Source organism: Engystomops pustulosus, chromosome 1 (genome assembly GCF_040894005.1).
Source record: "Engystomops pustulosus chromosome 1, aEngPut4.maternal, whole genome shotgun sequence".
NCBI lineage: Eukaryota > Metazoa > Chordata > Amphibia > Anura > Leptodactylidae > Engystomops > Engystomops pustulosus.
The window spans coordinates 223,186,782-223,210,927 of record NC_092411.1 but is presented as its reverse complement, the minus strand read 5'-3'; the positions used below and the strand labels follow the sequence as shown (position 1 = coordinate 223,210,927).

The 24,146-nt window shown below is 40.3% G+C and overlaps 2 protein-coding genes across 3 annotated transcripts in view; one reads left to right on the top strand and one right to left on the bottom strand.

Annotated features, from left to right (window-relative positions):
• ZNF330 (zinc finger protein 330) overlaps positions 1 to 24,146 on the bottom strand; it is a 255,252-nt gene that overhangs the window by 161,821 nt on the left and 69,285 nt on the right. The window lies entirely within an intron of this gene.
• Positions 1 to 24,146, top strand: part of TBC1D9 (TBC1 domain family member 9) — a 37,710-nt gene that overhangs the window by 3,504 nt on the left and 10,060 nt on the right. The window contains exons 1-13 of one of the 2 annotated variants that reach the window (XM_072119487.1): positions 4,277 to 4,737; positions 10,572 to 10,682; positions 10,855 to 10,973; positions 11,350 to 11,578; positions 12,935 to 13,196; positions 13,929 to 14,136; positions 16,058 to 16,264; positions 16,497 to 16,667; positions 18,993 to 19,143; positions 19,233 to 19,447; positions 21,502 to 21,619; positions 23,504 to 23,789; positions 23,893 to 24,022. In XM_072119487.1, coding sequence (XP_071975588.1) covers positions 4,614 to 4,737; positions 10,572 to 10,682; positions 10,855 to 10,973; positions 11,350 to 11,578; positions 12,935 to 13,196; positions 13,929 to 14,136; positions 16,058 to 16,264; positions 16,497 to 16,667; positions 18,993 to 19,143; positions 19,233 to 19,447; positions 21,502 to 21,619; positions 23,504 to 23,789; positions 23,893 to 24,022 — 2,331 coding nt within the window. In that variant the 5' untranslated portion in view covers positions 4,277 to 4,613. Of the gene's footprint in view, positions 1 to 4,276; positions 4,738 to 10,571; positions 10,683 to 10,854; positions 10,974 to 11,349; positions 11,579 to 12,934; positions 13,197 to 13,928; positions 14,137 to 16,057; positions 16,265 to 16,496; positions 16,668 to 18,992; positions 19,144 to 19,232; positions 19,448 to 21,501; positions 21,620 to 23,503; positions 23,790 to 23,892; positions 24,023 to 24,146 lie in introns of those variants that run through there. The other variant, XM_072119480.1, reaches the window with a different exon arrangement.

Here is a 24,146-nt window from a genome sequence, read left to right as displayed (position 1 = left end):
TGTTGGGTACATTGTGGTCATAAAGGGATGGACATGGTCAGCAACAATACTCAGGTAGGCTGTGGCGTTGCAAGGATGCTCAATTGGTACCAAGGGGCCCAAAGAGTGCCAAGAAAATATTCCCCACACCATGACACCACCACCACCAGCCTGAACCGTTGATACAAGGCAGGATGGATCCATGCTTTCATGTTGTTGACGCCCATCCGAATGTCACAGCAGAAATCGAGACTCATCAGACCAGGCAACGTTTTTCCAATCTACTGTCCAATTTCGATGAGCTTCTGCAAATTGTAGCCTCAGTTTCCTGTTCTTAGCTGAAAGGAGTGGCACCCGGTGTGGTCTTCTGCTGCTGTAGCCCATCTGCCTCAAAGTTCGACGTACTGTGCGTTCAGAGATGCTCTTCTGCCTACCTTGGTTGTAACGGGTGGCGATTTGAGTCACTGTTGCCTTTCTATCAGCTCGAACCAGTCTGCCCATTCTCCTCTGACCTCAACAAGGCATTTCCGCCCACAGAACTGCCGCTCACTGGATGTTTTTTCTTTTTCGGACCATTCTCTGTAAACTCTAGAGATGGTTGTGCGTGAAAATCCCAGTAGATCAGCAGTTTCTGAAATACTCAGACCAGCCCTTCTAGCACCAACAACCATGCCACGTTCAAAGGCACTCAAATCATCCCCTTTCTTCCCCATACTGATGCTCGGTTTGAACTGCAGGAGATTGTCTTGACCATGTCTACATGCCTAAATGCACTGAGTTGCCGCCTTGTGTTGGTGGATTAGAAATTAAGTGTTAACGAGCAGGTGGACAGGTGTACCTAATAAAGTGGCCGGTGAGTGTATTACTAGAGATGGGCGAATCGATTCTAATGAATCAGTTAATTCTGCATTTCAGGAAAACCTTGATTCGTCACAAAGCCTAAGTTTACAGTGATTCGTGAGAACTAACTTTTTTTTTTTCTTTTTCACCTTTATCAGCAAAATGGCCGCGAGCACAACAAGTTAGGCCCCTTCTCCACTGGCGTTTTTCACGCGCGAGTTCTGCGCGTGCATTTGACGCTCAGAACTCACATTGCACTCTGTCCCATTGTATTCAATGGGTCTTTCTCCATTTGCGTGGTTTTCAACGCGCGTGCTTGCGTTCGTTTGCACGCGCGTCAAAATCGCAGCATGCTCTATTTTTGCGATTCACGCGCATTTTTCACGCCCCATTCAAGTCTATGGGGACGTATCAAAAACGCATTGCACTCGCAAACATTGCAAGTGCAATGCGAGTGCAATGCGTTTTAAACGTAAGGGTTGCTAGGTGACCAGTATAACAGCATTTCCCCTGCTCGCGAACGATCATTTAATTAAAAAAACACAATGAAGAACAGTGAAGAATAGAATAAAAACAGTGAACACAGTGAACACAGTGAACACAGGATCATTTAAGATAAAAACACAGTGCAGAACACAGTGCAGAATAGATTACAGATGTTCGGCACATCTGCTTACTTGTCGGGAGATACGCGCGGAGCGGTGCGAACAAAATGGCATGTGAAGAACAATATATATGTGTGAAGAAGACATTGCAGATGTATGGAAACATCTGCAATGTGTTCTTTACACACATATATATTGTTCTTCACATGCTATTTTGTTCGCACCGCTCCGCGCGTATCTCCCGACAAGTAAGCAGATGTGCCGAACATCTGTAATCTATTCTGCACTGTGTTCTGCACTGTGTTTTTATCTTAAATGATCCTGTGTTCACTGTGTTCACTGTTTTTATTCTATTCTTCACTGTTCTTCACATCTGCAAACTTGTCGGGAGATAATATACGCGCGCGGAACAGTGAAGAATAGATCGCAGATGTTTGCAACTTATCAGAAGACATTATTTTTCAATTAAATAAAACATTTTATTCCCGAACCTTGGTCCCTTTGAAAAAGTCCCATTGACTTAAAAAAACGCGCGTGAAAAACGCACCGAAAACGCAAAAAAACGCGAACAAAAATGAAACAAAAACGCAGCAAAAACGTCAGTTTTTCACGCATTGCACCCTGACGTGAAACGCAACGCTAGTGTGCAAGAGGCCTTACATGGGGCAGAGAACTCTGGTCGGATGAAAGCAACACCGTCCATCACATGTGCAGACATGTAAGCCATTCAGCGACCAGCAGGCTTATGTGATGTCACACCCCTATAAAAACAGACGGCCATTTGCAATCTTTCACACTGCATGTGCTGTCTGTAGCATCTAGCTGCTTGAACTCAGCTGCTGGAGTGATTTTATTTTTTTTTTTGTCAAAGTCCATTGTGTCGGATTTTTTGGGTTCTGTGTTCCCCAAATTGCATGTGTTTTTTGATGATAAAGTAGATATCAAGAAATCCGTACCAAATCAACATAGTTGATTAACCAAAATGGACCACAAACTAATGCAATTTCTTGCGGCGCTGTTAATATTTACCGAGCCTGCATGTTCCGCTGCTCTGTCTCTACACAAACAGAAATTCTATGGCTATGCAAACCTATGCAGTGTTACAGAAGCTACCTGGGTGGCTTGTGTTTACCATGTTAACCGGCAAAAGACGTCTTTCTTGTATCTGAATGCATGTGTTTAGGTCTAAGTGTATCTGCGTTCAGGAGTTAAATCCTCCCTGATGTGTAACGTGTGTGTGAACACAGCCTGAGTGAGGAACTTATCTTCTCTGGAAACTTAACCCTGTCTGAACGGTGTGAACTGCTCATAGTGCAGTGCGTACTACTATGTGTATGTATGCAGAACGTGTTCTACCGCATTCCTGCACCGGATACTATACACATGATTTTACACACACGTTTATTGAGCAATTGCTACGTCAGCAGCCTGCAATTTAGATAAGACTTCTTACAATGCTCCAGCTGTGAGCCATGTAATACATGTATCTTCCATGTCAGACTTATTGCACTATGACGTTATCTCTATAATTCCCGATTTTGGACTCTCAATTATAAAAATAAGGTGTGTGTTTTTTTTGTTTTTTTTTTTGTTTGTTTGTTTTTGTTTTAAGAAATCCAAAGGTGACCATGGACACTATCAATAGTTGTCTCTTCATAGTTGACCCCTTCCATTTATTATGTATGCATACAAACATATTTGCTTCAGCCAAGCGTGTAGGTGTCTCAAAAAGGAGAAAGGGAAAAGCAGCTTCTCAGCACCTCTGGTGGCTTATGCACATCCAGGAAAAAAAACGCTCAAACATGAAATCGGAAAAGCCAAATCATTTTAAATTCTATAGTAAATTATCCAGTACTACACAAGAAGGAGTAGAAAATTGGTGATATGGTAGTATGTGTATCTTTCATTTCTTTCTTTTCTTTCTTCTCCTTTATCTCTTATTTTGTTTGTATGTATCCACCATGATGTATAATGCCTTAGTCTATAGGGAGGGGATCAAAGGAGATTGCTGTACATGTATATTGGCCACATTTATTAAAACCCCTGTGCTAGCTGAACTTTGAACAAAATACTAGAGAAATAAATAAAATTATCTCTTGCAAAAGATCTGGGGCGTATAAGGAGGAGATCGTGAAGGATCAGGACTGTACATGTATAGTGTATCAGGAGGAGATCAGGGGTAGTATACTAGTGCTATACATATATATTGTATAGGGGGGATTGGGGTAGTATACTAGTGCTGTACATGTATACAGCGTAGTGTATAAGGAGGAGATCAGGACTGTACATATATAGCGTATTAGGAGGAGATCAGGGGTAGTATACCAGTTCTGTACATGTATATTGTGTAGTGTGTGTATATAAGGGGGATTGGGGTAGTATACATGTATATTGTGTAGTGTGTATATAAGGGGGGATCGGGGTAGTATACTAGTGCTGTACATGTATATTGTGTAGTGTATAAGGAGGAGATCAGGGGTAGTATACCAGTTCTGTACATATATATTGTGTATATAAGGGGGGATTGGGGTAGTATACTAGTGCTGTTCATGTATATTGTGTAGTGTATATAAGGGGGAATCATGGGTAGTATACTGGTGCTGTACATGTATATATTGTAGTGTATATAAGGGGGATTGGGGTAGTATAATAGTGCTGTACTTGTACATTGTGTAGTGTATATAAGGGGGGATCGGGGTAGTATACCAGTGCTGTACATGTATAAGGAGGTGATATAATGGGGTGTACAGGTGTAATGATGGGGGATGACACTGCTGTGCTGCCTGCCTGTGCTCCCTGGTGGCTGTGATGTCATTGCCCGGTGCTTGGCTCTGCCTCCCAGTGCTCGTCTCTCCTCCTCCTCCTCCTCCATCCTGGTGTCCTGCTTACATAGCTGCCTGTACACACAGACGCTGCATGGCCCCGGACAGGACCATGGACAGAGACCTCTGCTCTGCTGCCCCGCAGCTCTGCCCGTAACCCGGAGCTGCGCCATGTCTCTCCCTATACACGGCTGGGCGCTCGGACTGTAGGTGCTGGCATGTGTCTGCTCCTCTGGTGACGCCGGGTCCACATCTCCTGCCACCCTCCAGGAGCCAGAGAAGGGCACACTGCTACATCATGGCCACAGCAGCCATCTGAGGATCACCGCTCCAGAGATTAATCCCAGTGCCCTCTGTGCCCCTCACCATGTGGGTGAATCCGGAGGAAGTGCTGCTGGCAAATGCCCTCTGGATCACGGAGAGGGCCAATCCGTATTTCATACTGCAGAGGAGGAAGGGGCATGGGACCAGAGGAGGAGGGGGACTGGCAGGTAAGAACTCCTGTACACCTGTACTATATCACCTACATGATGGATGTATAATAGAGTGCAGTGCATCTCTCCTTGTATAAATATTTGTTACCTATGTATCGATTTGTTTACATAATATCCATCAGTATGGAGCCAGGCCTTGCCCGCCTCCTCCAGGGAATGTCTGCCCTATCATCAGAGAGGTGGCCATTAACATGAAGTGGGCATACAGTCTGGAGAAGGGCCAGTGAGCTGATGACTGCCTGGCATCTCTGGTGTCAGCCTGTGCTCTGATCCTGGTGTCTTTGTTGTGTTTGGCCATTCCTGCTGAAGGCCTAGTGTCACATCCTGGGAATGCAGGGGGTGAGGTGGGTTATGTCTGACCTGTATTAATGAAATTGGGGTGGATTTCTTGGTTGATAGGGTAGTACTGTATACATTTCTTAATGAAAGAATAGCAGAATAAAATGGTTATAGTGGGTCTAGTGTACTGTAAAAGGTTGTAGGAATATCACAACTGCTTTGGTCAAATCTATATGTATTTACGTAACCGTAGGGTTTAAATCCTGATGTATATCTTAATGGGAAATTACAGTTTAAAAAAAAAAAAAAACATTTTTGGACATTATAAATAGTATTTGTGTTTCCTATAATTATTATATCTGGTCCCAGCTGCCAAATGGATGAAAAATAATGCACGTAAGATAGGAGAATCCTTTTACTTGCAGATTTGCATGAACAAAGTACAGCATTGTTGATACTGCAGCCAACAATGGTTTTCAAATACCAGAGATTTTTTTTAAATTGCAAGCATGATAAACCAGGGACTCTTAGATCCTGGCACTGTCACTGTGGTAATCTTCTTATAATTGTTATATATGCCCTGCTTCCTTCTAAAATCAACTTTTAAAATTATTGTAAGCAGCCTGAAGAGTAGAACACGTGTCACCAGTGGCCTAAAGGGGTTTTTCCACTAAAGAAAATTTTCACATCTCAGTCCCTTAGTGATGTTAACACAATAAAGATCATTTTAACCCCTTGCTTTACCATTTTACTCACTTTTATTGCTGTTTTAGCTGCTATCACTCCCTATGCTGCTCGATGCAAAATCCCAGGGTGTGGGCGGGTCCTCTATAAGCAGACACATTACTGTATTATCCATCTAGTTCTGTGGGGTGACAGTGAGGTTACATTATCGGGGTACAAGGTGTATATAAACTTTCATATGGCTTCTGACATTGTAGTGACACATGGAGATGAGACAGATCAGAGATGCACGAGATACATTAGATTGCGCGCACATACAGCTCTTCTACAACATCTCACAGATATGTGCCTGCCTCCCCTTCTCCTGGATCACTTATCTCCTTGTAGTTTGCAGCTTGTCTCTTCTCAGTCTCTCAGCTCTGTGCTGGGACTGAAGGGGGCGGGGCTACAGGCACAAGACACAGAAATCTAACCTGCACGATCTCACAAAAATCCAAGATGGCCGCTGACCTTAAGTGTGAAGGAACAGGGTCGAATCTAGGGTCTGTACAGCAGGACTAATAGAGACAAGTTGGGCATATATCTGTGAAATGCTGCATGTTTGTTAATAACAGTGAATTGGAAAAAAGGTTTTTTTTTTTTTTTGTTTTTTTTTTGTTTTTTTTTTTGTGCTGAGTACATAAAAGAAACTTGTCTTCGTTGGAATAGCCCTTTAAGGATCCCCTGCGACCACGACCGGGCCCTTCGGGAAGAGTGGGCCCGCAGCTGTCACTGTGTGTTACGATAAGAGTATGTTATTGTTATTATAGTGAACTGTAAGAAGCCACATCGGCCTGACGGTCCAGCAGCTTCTGAGGAGGAAACTCTTTCCTCTGCTCAGATCAGAGGCCTAGCCTAGACCAGGCTTTCTGTGTGGAGGTCCCTGCAGCTGGGGCCTTCTGTGGAGGTGCCTTCCTGCTGTGTGCAGCAAGACTGTGCTGGTCCTTCCAGCACCCCAGAGAATAGAGAAGTACCTTGGTCTGTAATCTGACCCTAGATACTGACAGCCTTGAATGTTCACAGGCTATAGTGAGTGCACAGACCCAGGTCAGGAGCACACTATACTAGGGGAGTTTTGGTATGCTTCTGTGTCTCGCCCCTCCATATGCTCTCTCCATGTGCCTGGATCTTTGATTAAGGGCCCCTTGTTTATCATGCTTGATTTTGATGGTATGCTTTTAAATATTATTATTATAATGTGTGTATGTAAAAATATATATTTTTAGTTTTGAATCCAACATGCTTTTTATTTGCCACTAAGGGCGCGTTCACACGTTGCGTTTTGGCCTGCGTTTTCATATAGTTTGAAATGCATTAAAACAGCTGAGGAGAGGTAATTTGCCTAATTACATTGCTGGTAACATTTGCGTTTACAAAAAGCATTGTAATTGCAATGTTAATTCTTGTGTAACTGTTGCGTTAACAAATGCAAACAATAATAATAATTCCTTTATATAGCGCACACAGATTACGCAGCGCTGCACAGAGCTTGCCAAATTGTTCCCTGTCCCCAATGGGGCTCACAATCTAATCAACCTGACAGTATGTTTTGGAGTGTGGGAAGAAACAGGAGGAAACAAACAAACTCTTTGCAGATGTTGACCCTGGGACTTGAACCAAGGTCCCCAGCACTGCAAGGCTGTAATGCTAACCGTGGTTCCCCAAAACAGTAATGCAATCAGGAAAATCATCTCTCCTCAGCTGTTATGTGTTTCAAACGCAATGAAAACGCAATCCAAATTACAACGTGAACATTCATAAGCCATATTTTCCACATGCCTGTGTGACCCCCTGCAATGCTTGGTCATGTTCCTGATGATGTGATGTTCTCCTGAGCAATCTTTCCCCCTCTCGCACCTGGATCAGTCATCAGTCAACTCCTGGACAGTCTGTGGTGAAACATGGTGTTACATGGAATAAGACTTTATGACCCAGATGTGCTTGTATTCAGGTCTGGGAAATGGGGAGGCCAGTCTATAGCATCAATGCCTTCATCATGCAGGGTCTTCCAGGCCTTTACAGCCACACGATGTCTAGCATTGTCATGCATCAGAAGGAATCCAGGGCCCACTGTACCTTCATGTGGTCTCACAATGGGTCTGGGGATCTCATCTTGGTACCTCTGGCTAGCACATGGAGAAAGAAATGCTTCCCCACAATATTAGTGACCCACTGCCAGACCTTACTGGAGGATGTGGCAGGCAGCAGAATGCTCTCCACAGTGACTCCAGTGTCACGGCTGTCACTTGTACTAAAACTAGATGTCTATGGTTGGGGTGAACATAGAGAGAGCTGATGTTAATAAGATATCTGTCAGAGATGCAAACTGTCCATGTGTGGATTTGAATAAGGTGTTAATGGTGTTTTGGGGGGCTTTATATGATACAATCGACACACCTTAATAATATTTCTATGTTATATCAGTCAGAATGCACTACATAAATACTTTTTTTTTTTTTTCTTTTAGCTTCTAGAGCTAAAATCTCTTTAGCCTTTAATAATCTTCACCTACATTTGAGTCATAATTTTGTCATGGAGACTGAATGTCTTGCATGAGTTAATGTTGACCATACTGGAATCCTACACATATGTGAAGAAAGCACGGCCACCCTCTATTATAGTCATGTGATGTGGTGACTATAGTCTGTATGATTAGCATTATGTCTTACATTACACTGACCTCACACAAGGTAGAAGCAATTATCACCTGTCTGAATAGTGTGAGCAATGTAAAGCTGTTGTGAAAGGAATGAATTCTATTATATAATCTAATAGTTGTTTTCATTTGTAATTTTCCATAATTATTACAGTTTGACTGTTGAATGTAACAACTTTCATCAATTTCCTTGTTGACTTGGTTAAATATGTTACTTCAAATTGAATATGCCTCGTTAAACACTATTAGTTTTAAGTCAAATGTCCCATAGAAATGAATGTAGGGGTCGCACACGTGCACTAATATTCACTCTAGGGATTTGAGGATAACTGCTCTGATGATTTCTTGAACTCCTCATTTTCGAGGTCCTGGGATCATGCTTTATCACAAGTCCTGACTGTCCCCTGATGTTAGGTTTTTGGTCTCCATGCCTCCCTCTTACCGCCACCTCCATCTGCCCCCCTCCAATACAGACTGCACCATATGTTCCTTCTTTCACAGACTGTTCTCTCCCACAACATAATGCTTCCCCTTCACACAGACTACATCTTGTGTTATTCCCTCTCACACACTGCTTTTAATGCATCTACCTTTTATATACTCTTTCTTCCCCCTCCTCATAGACTGCTACTTCCGCTAATCTCACTCTATGTATGTATTTCATGTGTGGCTGTTATTTGCTTTCTAAAATCATTTACATGGAGGGTTTGAGGTCAGAACATCTTTACTAAATTTCATTCATTATTTATTTTTTTTAATCCTTTGTATACACAGACAAGACCTTTGAATATAAGTGTGCGATTTATTGATCGACCTGACGAAAATACAATTCTACATTAATATGCCACCAATTGACCACAGCCTGTGTGCTTTATGGGCTTGATATTGAAGACATATTTCCTGATGAAGCAATTCATGATCTTTTGGTTGCCTAGCAGTGAATAAGTCTTATTGACACAGAGCCAGATCTCTACTCTGCACATTATAGAATTGTTCCACAACCTACAATCTCATTACAAAGACACTAACTGCAGGAACACATGTCTGAGGTTTTATGCTAGTGTTTTGTTGCAAAAAATTGGAGTTTAAAGAAAACCTGTCATTTAAATTGAACCACCCAAAATAAATAATGAAAAACTATGATTTAAAATCATTGCCCTTATCCCTAAATGGTTCCTTTCCAAGGCTGCATTGTTAAAAAAAAGTATGCAACTCTCCTGAGTCCTGCATATTAAAATTTACTTCCACTGCCCCTCCTCTTTCTTCCTGATTGACAGGTCTCACTGGTAGGACATGCTACTGTGTGGAACCTTGAGAGAAAGCTCTGTTAAATCATTGGGCACTTCATGTCTTGTGACCAGGGTGATGCCATCTAAGGTCTTTTAATCCAGTTACATTTGCAACATCTACCCCATGTATGTATCTGATCACATGAAATCACAGCATGCCCTCCATGGACTTTTACTCCTCCCCATGTGTCCATGGAAGCCTGCTGTGACTTAATGTGATCAAATATATACATGGGGTAGATGTTGCAAATGTAACTGGGTAAAGGACCTAAGATGAAATCACATGACTCTTAAGTTCTGAGAAGAGACATAGGACATGGGTCGGAACAGATGGGAGGGTCTGGCCAAGCAGGACACATCCCTGTCACTAGCTGTATTTATGAATATGTGGTGACAGGTTCCCTTCTCACTAAAATTCTTTGCCATAAACATTGAATTACTATTTACATTTTGAACCAAATTCGGGGATGTATCTGTACATTATGTGCTGAAAATATGTGTATTTTCGTGAAAGAATCTATCCTAATAGCATCAGACTAAGGCCTTTTTCTGAAACTTATCTGATCCCTAAAGAAAACATACATTGATGGCTTATTCTAATTGGGTGCCATAAATATACTGATCCCTGAACAGCCCTTTTTTTTTTTACGGTGGTAAAGTGGCTTTTTAGCTATAAGAATCCTGTACAGCTCCATAGGTTGCACTCTTGATATTCCTGACCTTTTTCTAGTTGTCCTGTTTTGTTTGTGAAATGGGAGTAAAACCTCTAGTCCAGTGTATTGTATTATTTATAGCATTTGCTTTACACAAATGAATATTATGCAGAGACAGATGTTATTGTTTTATGCACATAAACTCAGTGACTGTTTTTGTTTCTTTTGCAGGTTTGCTGGTCGGTACCCTGGATGTTGTATTGGACTCCAGTGCCAGGGTGGCTCCTTATCGCATCCTTTATCAGACCCCAGACTCTCTTACATACTGGACCATTGCTTGTGGTAAGAAGCTTTGCATCGTACGAGTAAAAGAATTGTTATATTGCTGCCTTTTATTGAGACTGTTCATGAGAGGATGATGATGATTTAATTGGAAGGAGAGGATTGTAGTAATACCGTGCATTTTTATCAACGGATGTGACACAACTAGTCATTGTATTTCTCCTATGTCCAGGAGGCACTCGGAGGGAAGTAACTGAACATTGGGAATGGCTTGAAGTGAACCTCCTTCAGACACTTTCCATTTTTGAAAATGAAAATGACATAACTACATTTGTCAAAGGAAAAATTCAGGTAATAAAAGCTATCTGGGGTATGGCAAGCGACCAGTCTTGTTTGTGTGTGTGTGTGTGTGTGTGTATATATAGGACTGGGCCCCAAAGGCCTCTGAACACACACAAATGTTTCTGTAAAGAAAGAAATGTATGTCATATATACATGAATACAAATGGAAAGTTCTGGATAGACTACACCCCAGTCAGTAAGCAGAGTAATTTGTAATTCTACATGTCAAAGTAAGGATTTCAAGGTGGGAATGACCAGCATATCGCTCTAGTAAAACCTAGCACTATGATGCGTCTATTTTGATCTTTGCATTGAGTCTTGAGTAATATCCAACTAATCGCTTAGCAAGCACACCCATTGATAACTCTGGCATGTTTCCTTACAGGGTATCATTGCAGAATATAACAAGATCAATGGCATCAAAGAAGACGATGATACTGATAAGTTTAAGGAGGCAATAGTGAAGTTCCACAAGCTATTTGGCATGCCAGATGAAGAAAAGTTAGTGAACTACTATTCATGCAGCTACTGGAAGGGACGTGTTCCCCGGCAAGGATGGATGTACCTGAGCATCAACCATCTCTGTTTCTACTCCTTCCTATTAGGGAAAGAAGGTAGGGTAACAACAGACTGTCTATGGATTAGGGTTGGGGCTATAACAAGAAAATTTATCTTTGTGCAATGTTATCTTTACAGTCTGTAGATCAAGTCCAGGACAACATCTATGTATCTATGAAACATTGAATAGGCACAAATGTAAAACTCATTGTGACACAGCTTCTACATGTTTAGTGTATGAACTTCATACATTTATATAGGGGGTCATAGTTTATTCCTGCCTATAAAATATTCATTCGTTTTGCAAGAAAATAAGTATTGCTATTTATACTATTGGGACATACATTTTTCAATCAAATATTATTGGCCTATGAAGTGCCTTCTACCATATAACAGAAATAACTACATATTACACAAGATACAGACAAAACTCTCCTAGAACCCATATATAAAATAATAATTCTGTTAAATATAAGACTGAATGAAATCTTGTAGAAGAGGTAAATGATATGGATTTCTTGAATGGTCTTGCTGTTTAAGAAAATCTATTGTCTGATTCATGTAACTCTTATAAAGCCTCTATGCTGAATCTACTTTGCTTTGCACCCTGATGCAGGATCTGGCCTTGTAATTTATTTTTTTTTTTTATGGTCTCCTTTTCCTAAAAGGAATGTCTTTAAAATACGCTAATGAGCTGCAAAAGCTCCAGGGGGTGACCCTAGAGAGCCTCCAGGCTCTGGCTGCACAACCATCTACATGCCCTTTTTATTATATTATTTTTGGAAAATAAAAGCTACCTGTTTATTGGTTACTTTGGGCAACACCATTTTATAAATCTGTCCCAATATTTTTTTTATTTATAAATGTTGGTGCTTGAAGTGTATTTTGCAAAAATAATTTTACAAAAACATTGTATTCATACTTTTTATATTGAAATTATGTTGAATGCAGCAGAGTGTGTGCTTTATTGCAACAACAAGTTAAGAGAGTTTGATAAATATCTACACTGATACTTTTATAGCTTTTAACTATCTGTTAAGGACAGAAGTCTCTTAAATTGGAACATAAATTGTTCCCTATAACCATAAAAATGATCCATATGCTATTATTGGTTTAACATTTTTTTTAAATATATATGGATGATCAAACAAAATTTATCTAAATTACTAGTTCACCCTCAACCACCCTGTAGTATTGATAAAGAAGAAAGGGTTGACCTTTGATCCACCATATACTACAGAAGGTGGATGGCTAGGTAGTTCTGAGGGAGATGGTGTGCTATACAGAAATATATTAATGCAGATGGTAGCAGATTCAGGCCAGTACAAATACATGAGTCTCTTTGTACAGAAGACAAGTAATGCTCAAGTAATGTTCCTTCTGTCAGTAAATTGTCATCTATCCTTTCTTAGCCAAACTGGTGATCCGATGGGTTGACATAACACAACTAGAAAAGACGGCTACTTTACTTCTCCCGGACATGATTAAAGTCAGCACACGTTCTAGTGAACATTTCTTCTCAGTTTTTCTTAACATCTCTGAGACTTTCAAATTGATGGAGCAGCTTGCCAACATAGCCATGAGACAACTTTTGGATAATGAAGGGTTTGAGCAGGATCGCACCCTCCCCAAATTAAAAAAGAAATCTCCCAAAAAAGTATCTGCCTTAAAAAGGTAAGTGGGGGGTAAGATCTATTTCTAGATCTATTTGAGCACCTTACATTAAGGCCTTATGCACGCAACCATATGGGGGTCCCTGAGCTGGTAGTGAGACACTTATTTTTCAATGGAGAGGAGAGGGATGTGGGGTGCTCACTCCCACTGACTTCTCCAGCCGGACATGTGCTACGTCCAAGCAAGCACATGACCATGTGCATACATTTTTTTTATTTGGCCAGGCCAGGCTAGTAGAATGAACTAAGTTTTTCTAGAGGTTTAAACTGTGCTATCCAGAAAGGAAGCTACAAGCAGTGTCGGACTGGCCCACCAGAGTACCAGAGGATCCTCCGGTGGGCCCTGGCTCAACCCAATACTGGACCCCAGAGGTCCTTTAGAAAACACCACAATTTGGGGGTTGCTAGAGTATATTTCCCTGGGGGATAATGAAGAGTCCCCAAATTGATTTTCTCTGGTGGGCCTAAGAAAATCCAGTCCGACACTGGCTACAAGGATAAGGATGTCCAGGAAATATCCATAATGGGTACAGAACAAGAAAAATAGAGTTGGGGTTGAAAATATCAAGTATGATCTGGACAGGTTTGTCTTGGAAACAGCATCTGAAGCTAAGATAGACAAAGAATGGTTTGGGGTGAAAGAAATGTGCTTAAACATTTGAAAAACTGGCATTTATTGACAAATTATGGGATTTTGTTGAGGGACTAATATCCTAACCTCCTTATATTGCAGAGATTTAGATGCTCGAGCCAAGAGCGAACGCTACCGTGCTCTTTTCCGTTTACCGAAGGATGAAAAGTTGGATGGACACACAGATTGCACATTGTGGACACCCTTCAGTAAAAGGCACATTGTGGGACAAATGTTTGTTTCCACAAATTACATCTGCTTCACTAGTAAAGAAGAAAATCTTTGCAGTCTTATTATTCCACTACGAGAGGTGTGTGTCGCTGCTAATGTGTACCCTTTACTATACAGTTGTACAGATTGACAATCTGAATTCTAAAGCTACAATCTTAGAAAGTCTGTTTCTTCAGCAGCATTTTCCATTCAATGTCATGGATGGTCTGATACACAGATGTGTCTAATCTGATTATATTTAAGTGTAATCCTGGAGAAACTTCACCCTCCATATCATTCATGTGGGTTTGATGTATTTAGTTATTTGCAGGTTTGAAGGACTCTTTCTACTATGCAGTGAAATATGTGAATAGATACAGGCAGTTAAAGCACACACAAGATCTTTACAATGGTTTTAGTTGCGCAAGATAGTACATACTTCCCCTCTAGTCTCTAAGGCTACCTGCATGTTATGAGAAAGTGAAGATATATGCTAGTCGTAATTTTTACAGGTACCACAAGAACTCATTTACTTCTATGGGTTCATGCACACCGCTGTGAATTTCACAATCCCGTGCATGTGAGGACTGCCCGAGATGCAAAAGATGGAGCAGGATCTATTCCTACCCGTGTTTACGTCCCAGGCAGACCCTTTCAATGGTCATCAGCAAGTGGGCAGAACTCAATCCCGGATAAGACACGGGATTCAAACAGAGGTCCACAGGACCTCCAAAGTGACTCCTCTCAGGATAAAGTGTAACATTTTTTAGCTCATGTACATATGACTTTTCAGGGGATTACTTTTTATTTTTTTAATGGATAAAGAGGAAAGCTTACCAGAACCAATACCATGCTGGTGTGTTTCCTTGATAAAGGATCTGTTCTTCATTTTGAAGAAAATTGTCTTGTAAAATTATGTAAATGAGTATCAGGTGGCCCTGACTCCCTCCTCTGATTATTGAGCTGGTGACCTCATAATTAGGCTCATGAGGCTCATTTGCATAGTTTTTTTTTAATACAATTTTTTCTAATACAAGGCCATTGGAAGATAAAGGAAGAACTGATCCTGTTTCTGTGCTTGGAGTACGACACGTGTTTGATTGCTCAAAGGCAACTCTTTTCATTTTTTGTGTTGCATTAAACAAAATCTACCATTTTGCTTTTATGCATTATGAACCAAATATACCTTGAGAATGATGTAGCTACACTGATGCAGAAATATTGCTTGTTTAATCCCTGAATTTGGTGATTTTGCTGAAAAACCAATTATAAAATTATGGTAATGAGGCTCTGTTGCTACTGTGGCTGCCCAGTGCTCTCCTCACCCTACTTATGCACTGCTTCAGCCTTGTTCTGCCCAGCATAAGCCAAGAATAGGCATCACTGTTGTCCCTGACAGGCAGAAATAATCAATCGCTGCACCATCCCCCATCTGCTGCATATGAGTCATCCAGCTCAGGTTGATTAGTGTTGTCTGAACAGTTCAGGGAGCTCCTGTGAATGTGGAAGTAATGCGTTTATACACGGCAGCAGCCAGCCTGCACTCAGCTTTCCCAAGGTCTTGATTTTTAAAACAGTTTTTTGAGCAAAACCACTCAGTTCAGGGATTAAACAAGATATGTTTTCTGCATCGGTGTCGCTACAGCATTCTCAAGGTATGTTTGGTTCACAACGCATAAAAACAAATGGTAGATTTCCTTTGACAATACACAGACTTATATGCTTGTACTCCAGCTGCATCTCAGTCCGCTTACCTCTTACTTGTGCCTGATTTTTGTGATCGCAACGCTCGTCATGGATTTGGCATATCTTTTTTTTTGTCTGCAGCAGACATAAATTCTGGAATTGACACATGAAGAAACACATTTTCATAAGGTGCATATGAGTAAGTGTTATTGGTTTATGACGTCCGTCTATGCTATTTATAGAACGTCTTCATGATTTTTCTACCCAATTCATTCTACATTGCTGCCAGTAGCTTCATTGTCCCTTTGTGTAGTAAATGACTATTCTCCTTGTAGGTAACTATTGTAGAGAAGGCTGACAGCTCCAGTGTCCTGCCCAGCCCGCTGTCTATCAGCACCAAGAACAGGATGACATTCCTCTTTGCCAATTTGAAGGACAGAGACTTTCTTGTGCAGAGAATATCCGATTTCCTGCAGCAAACGACACTAAAAATGTACTTTGATAAGGATATTTCTGGAAGCAACAGCAGCATAGAGGAGGAGGTACAGCACTTAAATGGCCTATATAAATGTCTTGGATTCTCAAACTACTAGTTGTAGTATTACAGGTTATTGTTAGTCATTATTATTCTTGCCCAGAATATATTTGAAATTGTATTTAAACGTTACATAATCATTATATGCTTATTAACTGATATTGCCGAGAGTAGCCCTGGTGATGTTACTATGTGAACACATTATACATATTGAAATATGTGCCTATTCATGTTTACAGGCTGACTCCAGGGCCACTGGCTTTGTTTCCTGCAGTCCTCATCATAGACTTAGAGTTGAAGTTAATAGAGACAGACATGTCAACCTTAATGGAAACAGTGCTCCGACAGCCACTCAGACTCTCATGACAATGTATCGTAGGAGGTCACCAGAAGAATTCAACCCTAAATTGGTAAGAGGTAGCACAACACTGACGCAGCATAAATCCTGAAGACCGCTCAGGGTACAAAGCTGACATCTCTCATCGCTACTTCCGTCATACTCGTTACATAACTTGTTTTAATGAGTCTCAGATTCTCAATCAAGCCATTCATGTCAGAGGAAGATGAGTCTGTTCATGTTTTTTTGCTGAAAGGCAGCAGCGGTAATGGAAACACAAATGTATCGTAATTGTGTGCAGATTAGGAATCTCATTCTCAGCAATTTCTGACACTGGATATGTTATAAAGCTGCTAGTTATTTTAGCAAAGCAGAAGAGGTTTGGAATCGTCCAAGACCCTTACATACTTTTACAGTTAAAGTGGGGTAAGAATGGAATGTTCCCTCAATGGCTGATAAATGTGGTAAGACAATTGGCTGACTGGCAAAGCAGCCACAGTGACAAGTTTTTATCCATAGATAATCTGCTTTTTATATTCTACTGTGGGCCAGACAGACAAGTGTTACCTTCCCCATCCCTTTACAGTAATTGTATAATGCAATAAAGCAGGTGTGGTAGTGGCCCTAATGGTTTTTATCGTAGCTAAAAGACACTAAACCTTTTTGAAGCCTTTTTTTTTTTTTTTTTTTTTTTATTTCAGCTTTTCGGCTTTTATTTGCATGTCGAACACAGTCAAAGAGGTAGAGCTGCTCATGTAGGCACTCCTGCATCCCTACCTACTGGCCTTCATATGCTCTGCCTACTCCAAGCTCCTTTATTAAAAGGGAACCTGGCATCCCCAGATCCCCCTAAAATGCAACAGTACCTTGTGAAGAGAAATGGATGTCACCCTGAGTTCCTTTTTGCCAAATTGTATGTGTACAACACTATTGGCTGTAAACACACATTGCCGCCAGTGTCTGTATACACACAAAAGCTAGAAGTGATGGGTGTCGCCACAGGAGAACGGGTGGAGGAAGTGAGGTAAGTATGTGGTGTTCTTTATGCATAAAGACCCCCAGCCATATATTAACAATAGGTATTCTCTGACAACCATGTTATTACGGCTCTCTGTGGAGATTATACAATCTATAAAAAGCGAAGTCATTAGGAATATTATCAGGTTCCTTTATCTCAGCTGTCAGTGGAGAACCGGAAAGAAAGCTGATTTACACAAACTTCTTAAATAAGGAAGAAAGGGCAGGATAAAAGAAGCACCCAGTAATCTTTGTAATATACTTTATTAAATACATGTGTTCCTATTAACACCAGCATAGTTTATGTATGCAATTTTGTTAAAGGGGTATTCCGGGAATATGAAGGTCTGACACAAAAACCCATAATGCTATAAATAAATGAGTACAACAATACTCAATGTCATTAGTCACAAAACGGAGCTTAAATAGTTTGATTTTATGATTTACAAAATGTATGGCCTCTCTAAAGTAGGTGGAGTTATCACTAAGATGGCCGACACTGGTAACCAAAAGTCCCATGATCCTTTAGTTCTCAATAACTCCTCCTCCCTCTTATGCTCTGCTCCTAGTGATGATGTTACAGGTTTTGTTTCTCTGTTACCATAGTAATGATGTGTAACTGCCATCACCAAAACACTGGCCATACTGGATGCACTCCAACCAACCCACTACAGCCAAACGTAGTGGTGATCACATGACCTGCCCAGACAGCTGCAGGACATGTGATGTGGACATGTGACCAGCGGCCATCTTCTGTCCTGTGTCTGCTCTGCAATGGACCGCGCGGAGGAAATTAACGGAATGTTTAAAGGGCCAGTAGCATTTTAATTCTTCATTACAGTCTATGTCATCAGCATTTTCTGATAAGGGGAGCAAAATTTTAAATGACAACTAATTACATATAAGCTTATATTTTATTTGTATACAAATTATGCTGATTCCTGGAATACCCCTTTAAAGTTAGTTATGCTTATAAAAAAAATGATAGTTTTGTATTGCTTCTGATTCCCATAATAATCAGTCCACAGTCCCATAGTTTACTATAACTGAAAATTCTCACACTTTCTACCATTTCCTTGGAAATAAAATCACACAAAATAGTCCAATTACAAAACTATATGGGGAATGGCTAAATGTAGATATGGCATATGTTAAACCGATGCCACTGCACAGGAGCCTGGTAAAAAAAGAAGTTCTGGTCGTCTTTTTATGAACAAAATTTACTAAAGTCTATTAGATAATGTGTAGAGGACTGGTTGTAATGCAATTTTTTTTCTGTTTATCTATGATCAATATGGATGAACTACGATTTTAAGATTTTAAAATGATTTTTGAACAAGTATGTTATATGAAGTAATGAGAACTGTATTCTGTCTTAAAGGCAAAAGAATTTCTTAAGGAGCAAGCTTGGAAAGTTCATTTTGCAGAATATGGTCAAGGTATTTGTATGTACCGCACACAGAAAACCAGAGACCTGGTACTGAAGGGCATCCCAGAACGCATGCGAGGAGAGCTGTGGCTTCTATTCTCTGGTAAGTGGTCAGCACTGTGAAGGTGTATGCTATGCAGGATTACTTCTTGTCACTCTTCTTCTCTATAACAATATGTTTATCATTATCAGGGGCTATTAATGAAATGGCAACACACCCAGGTTATTATGAGGAGTTGGTGGAGAAGTCTATGGGTCAATACAACCTTGCCACAGAGGAGATAGAAAGAGATTTACACCGTTCCCTTCCAGAGCATCCTGCATTCCAAAATGAAATTGGGATTTCTGCCTTGAGGAGGGTTCTCACTGCTTATGCATTTAGAAATCCAAACATTGGTTACTGTCAGGTAGGTTGTAATATTCCAATACAAAGTCACAATTCTGATGGAAGGTCTCTTTTGTCAGTCCCTTCTATCTTGCCTATGGAGCAGAACCCGAATTGTTTTCAAAATTTTACCTTCATATTGCACTTTTTCATTCAATTATGTATTTGTAGTGACAAACAAGTTATTTTCAATGATGATTATCAGAACATCTCATGTATAAAGTCTAAATTGACACCAGAAATCATTTGGTCCTAGTTAAAAGGTTAATTACTTCTATTGAAACAAATAATAAAATACAGAAATGGTACTCAAATGTGGTTAAAGCAAATCTATCATCAAAACTGTACTGTATTCTTCTTATATTTGTTATCCATGGCCCCTTTCCTCTTAAAATCCACATTTAAAATTATGCTAATTTGAGCAGTTAAATTGGGGTGGGGGCATGGCTTGGCCGGCAATGTGAGCAAACGTGTCTCGCTCCAGTTCCCACAGCGCATCCTGCAGGAACCCTGCCTAAACGGCTGCCATTGTCGTCCTGCGATCATCCGTGCGCCTGCCGAGTGGCTGGGTTTGATAATCTTAATAACACTGTTTTACCGACACTTGCACTGCTGTCTCATGTGTGGACCTCATTTAAGAAACTAAATGCATTAGGCCATAATAACAATATAAAGCACTGCATGGCGTAATCCCCACCTGCCTGAATTTTTTTTTTTGGCTTGAGGATTTCTCTTTGTGGGAACATAATGGAATTACAACCATAGCACACCTGGTATAGGATAGACACCTGTAATCCTTTGAACAGCTAAATATGTTTTTTTAACCTGTGAGGGCAGTTTTTCTATCAATGCATACAATTAAAGGGAACCTGTGATCAGGGACCTCATTTTCAGTAAAGATAGGTTGTAGAAGCCCATGACACCTGCAGGGCTTATTGCAACCTGTCTTTAGTGAAAATTAAGTCCCTGGTGACAGGTTCCCTTTGAGTTGACATATGTCGCAAAATGGGAGGAGACATCAGGATAACCTTTTTCTTATCCTGGCTTCTTGGGGAAATTTCTTGATGATTTTTCCTTTCCCTCTTGAGAAAAGTGGGAAGCAGATGTTGGGCCTTTAGCCGGCGATTAATGAAACGAAATGCTGCTAATCTCCACCTTATCTCCCAGTGAGAGTCAACAACTCGGCCAATTGTTCCTTATTTACCATGTGTATAAGACCCCTGAGTTGCTGCATAGGTTTTATATCGGTCCTACCTCGCAATGCCCTAGATGTCAGGTTGACAGTGCAGACCTTATGCATAAGCTATGGGAATGTGGGGAGTTGGGGGGCTATTGGATGGAGCTGTTAACTCTTCTCCCAGGTGTTACAGATCAACACTTGCAGATCCTAGTATAGCTCCCAGTAACTTTAGGGATCCAGAGAGCCCTGTATCTGGCACGCAAGAAAATTCTGTACCACTGGATTAGAAGCTCCCCTCCGACTATGAGGGAATATAAGAACTGAATGAACAACGTTATCCGGGTGGAATATGGGATATACAACAAAAAAGTTTTGGCGTTGTGGAGACTATGATTAAAAACAAAAAATTGTTGGTCTTTACCATGCAGGGCTTACGGGATGGTGAAACAAGACTTCTAGGGAAGTGAAGTAAAAAGTGGAGTCAGTCTGTTGAAGATGGGGCACAGTAATGTGTGCATGGGTGTACCCCAATAGCTACTTTTACCACCTTCTGATGATCTGATGGGAGAGCCAAGACAGGAGGAGGGGGAATGTTGGGGTGGGAAAAGTATTATTTTCTTCATTGTTGACCCAGCTGTGTCCAGGTTTTGTTACTTTTTTTTACTGTATATACTGGACGTGTACATGTTTGTGTGTAATGATGATTATTACAAATTATTGGAATGTTTTTCCAACTATTAAAAATAGTCAGATTTAAAAAAAAAAAACAGTCCGAGATAGAAAAAGGAGTTTGTCTTTTGTACTATCTCCCACTGCCACCTTGTTTATAGTCAATTATGTGAGTATAATATCTTATACCTTGCTGTGTTGACCTTTTTATGTGTTTCTCCATTTAGGCAATGAATATTGTTACTTCAGTACTCCTTTTGTATGCCAAGGAGGAAGAAGCCTTCTGGTTGCTTGTGGCTCTCTGTGAGCGTATGCTTCCTGACTACTACAATACCAGGGTTGTCGGTGGGTATCAATTATGTGACTGTTTTGAACTGTATTATTTTTGATATACAGCGTGTCATCAGCATACTTTTGTCTATATGAAACCTAGCATGTCTTATTTTACGAATGAACTTGAAATTGTACTTTTAGTTGGGAGGTTTTCTCAGTAATTGGAGATTGCTGGGGGTCTGACTCAGGAACCACACTAAGCATTCTGTTTTCTACATAGTGTTGGGAGCCCAAAGGAGATCTGTATTAGGTGTTATAGCCTAGCAGTGTTATTATTCTAGCTTATCTTGCATTCAAATAGACCCCACCAATCTCCAATAAAAGACATATCCTAAGGATAGGTGATTTAACTATGATCCCTTAAGGGATTCTGTCACCAGATTTTACCCCATTAAACTACTAGAACCCATGAGTAGGGTATGAAACGTCCTTTCTATAATTCCCTTTTTTATAGCTTGAAATCTTGCCGTTTACCAAAATCTCCTCCAAAGTCAAGTGAGTCTTAAGGACGCAGCCTTTTTTTCACTCATTTTCCGCTCCCCTCCTTCATAAATCTAACTTTTTTTTAAACATGTTTGTGTACAGAGCTGATTAAGGGCTTATTTTCTGCATAACAAATTTTACTTCTCGGTGACGTTCTTTATTATTCCATGCCCTATACAGGGAAGCTGTAAAAAAAAAAAAAAAATTGGGGAAAAAAAAACGCATTTGCCACTTTCTTGTGGGCTCAGTTTTTACAAATTTTACTGTGCAAACTTTACATTTGATTTATTATTTGGTTCAGTATTTGGTTCATACTTTGGTGTACAGAGCTGCGTTAGGTGTAATTTTCTTGCAGGGTGAGCTGACATTTTCAATGAAACCATTTTGGGGACTGTGCAACCTGCTAATTATTATTTTATTTATTTTTTTAATTACATTTTTTACATTATGTAAAAGTCAAGTTGCGGACATTTGGGCATTTTCCTGTTATGTGTTTAACCGCCGGCAATAACCGGTTTTATATTTTGACAGATCAGGCATTTTGGGATGTGGCGGTACCTAACATGTTTGTGATTTTTACTGTTTATTTAGTTTTATATCCGTTCTAGGGAAAGTGGGGTGACTTTTGAATTTTATAACTTTTTTTTTAACTTTTAATTTAAACGCCGTCTTTTATATGCCAGTGGCGGCAATCAAGTGCTAGCACCGACCGCGGGTGTTAGCGATGGGTTTTGCTGAAATATGCAAGGGCTCAACCAGTATATATCAGTCAGCATGAAGGGGTTAAAGATGAGAATCTCATGTTTCAGTTTGTATCAGGCTTGCGTTTCTGTGATCTACAGAACCAAAGATACAGGCAATGACATAGTTGGAAATGGCAGATAAAAATCTGCCCTTTTTAACTTCCTGTATCCAAGGTTCTGTAGCTCAGAACCACAGGCATGAGATGAAAGATGAAATTTGCACTTTTCTAGGCCCTATAAAAGCAAAGATAGGGACGTTTGACGTGACTCTCTCCTTGTCGTCTATAAATTTGACTAAGGAACTAATTTTCATGACTTTGGAGGAGTGTTTTTTTTTTTTTTTTTTTTTTTTTTTTTTTTATAGGTAGGTAGAAGGTCAAGATTTCATATAACAAGCGGAATTCTAGAAAGGATGGTTCATACTCCACCTGAGGAGACTGGTAGTTTAATGGGGTAAAACCTGGTGTCTGGTTCCATTTTTAAGCCCTACATTTTAAATGCTTTATGTCCTTAGATGTTATTCCACTTTCACTAGCCCCTAATGCAGTGAAAGTGTAATGTTTTTTTTAAAAAGCTGATGATGTTCCTCACTATATAGCCACAGGTCAGTGAATTTCAATAAGCATGAACATGTGTGTATTGTACTTAATTCTTCTCTACTTACCTTTAGGAGCCCTTGTGGACCAAGGAGTATTTGAAGAGCTAGCCCATGATTATGTGCCTCAGCTTTATGACTGTATGCAGGACTTGGGGGTGATCTCCACCATTTCCCTCTCTTGGTTTCTCACACTTTTCCTCAGTGTGATGCCCTTTGAAAGTGCTGTGGTAGTTGTGGATTGTTTTTTCTATGAAGGCATCAAGGTCATATTTCAGCTTGCACTTGCTGTATTGGAAGCCAACGTTGACAAGCTCCTTAATTGTAAAGATGATGGAGAAGCCATGACTGTGCTTGGAAAGTAAGTAAAATGTGCACATTTTATGAATTTCCTTTTTCATATATTACAGCACAATATTATCGAAATAGTTTTTTTTTTACAAACATGCCTAATTATTTTTAAGGTATCTGGATAGTGTGAGTAATAAAGACAGCACATTACCCCCAATTCCTCACCTGCATTCCCTGGTCACTGATGACATGGAGCCTTACCCAGAAGTGGATGTTTTTGCTCTCATTGCCTCTTCCTATCAGGTACTGTACCTGTAGTCTTGTTTTAAGCACACGTGTGAGTTTTTTCTAATGGTTTTGAGAACAGTTGGTGCCCAACATGGGTGATACATTTCCCCAACCTATTAGATGTTGGGACTGATTATTA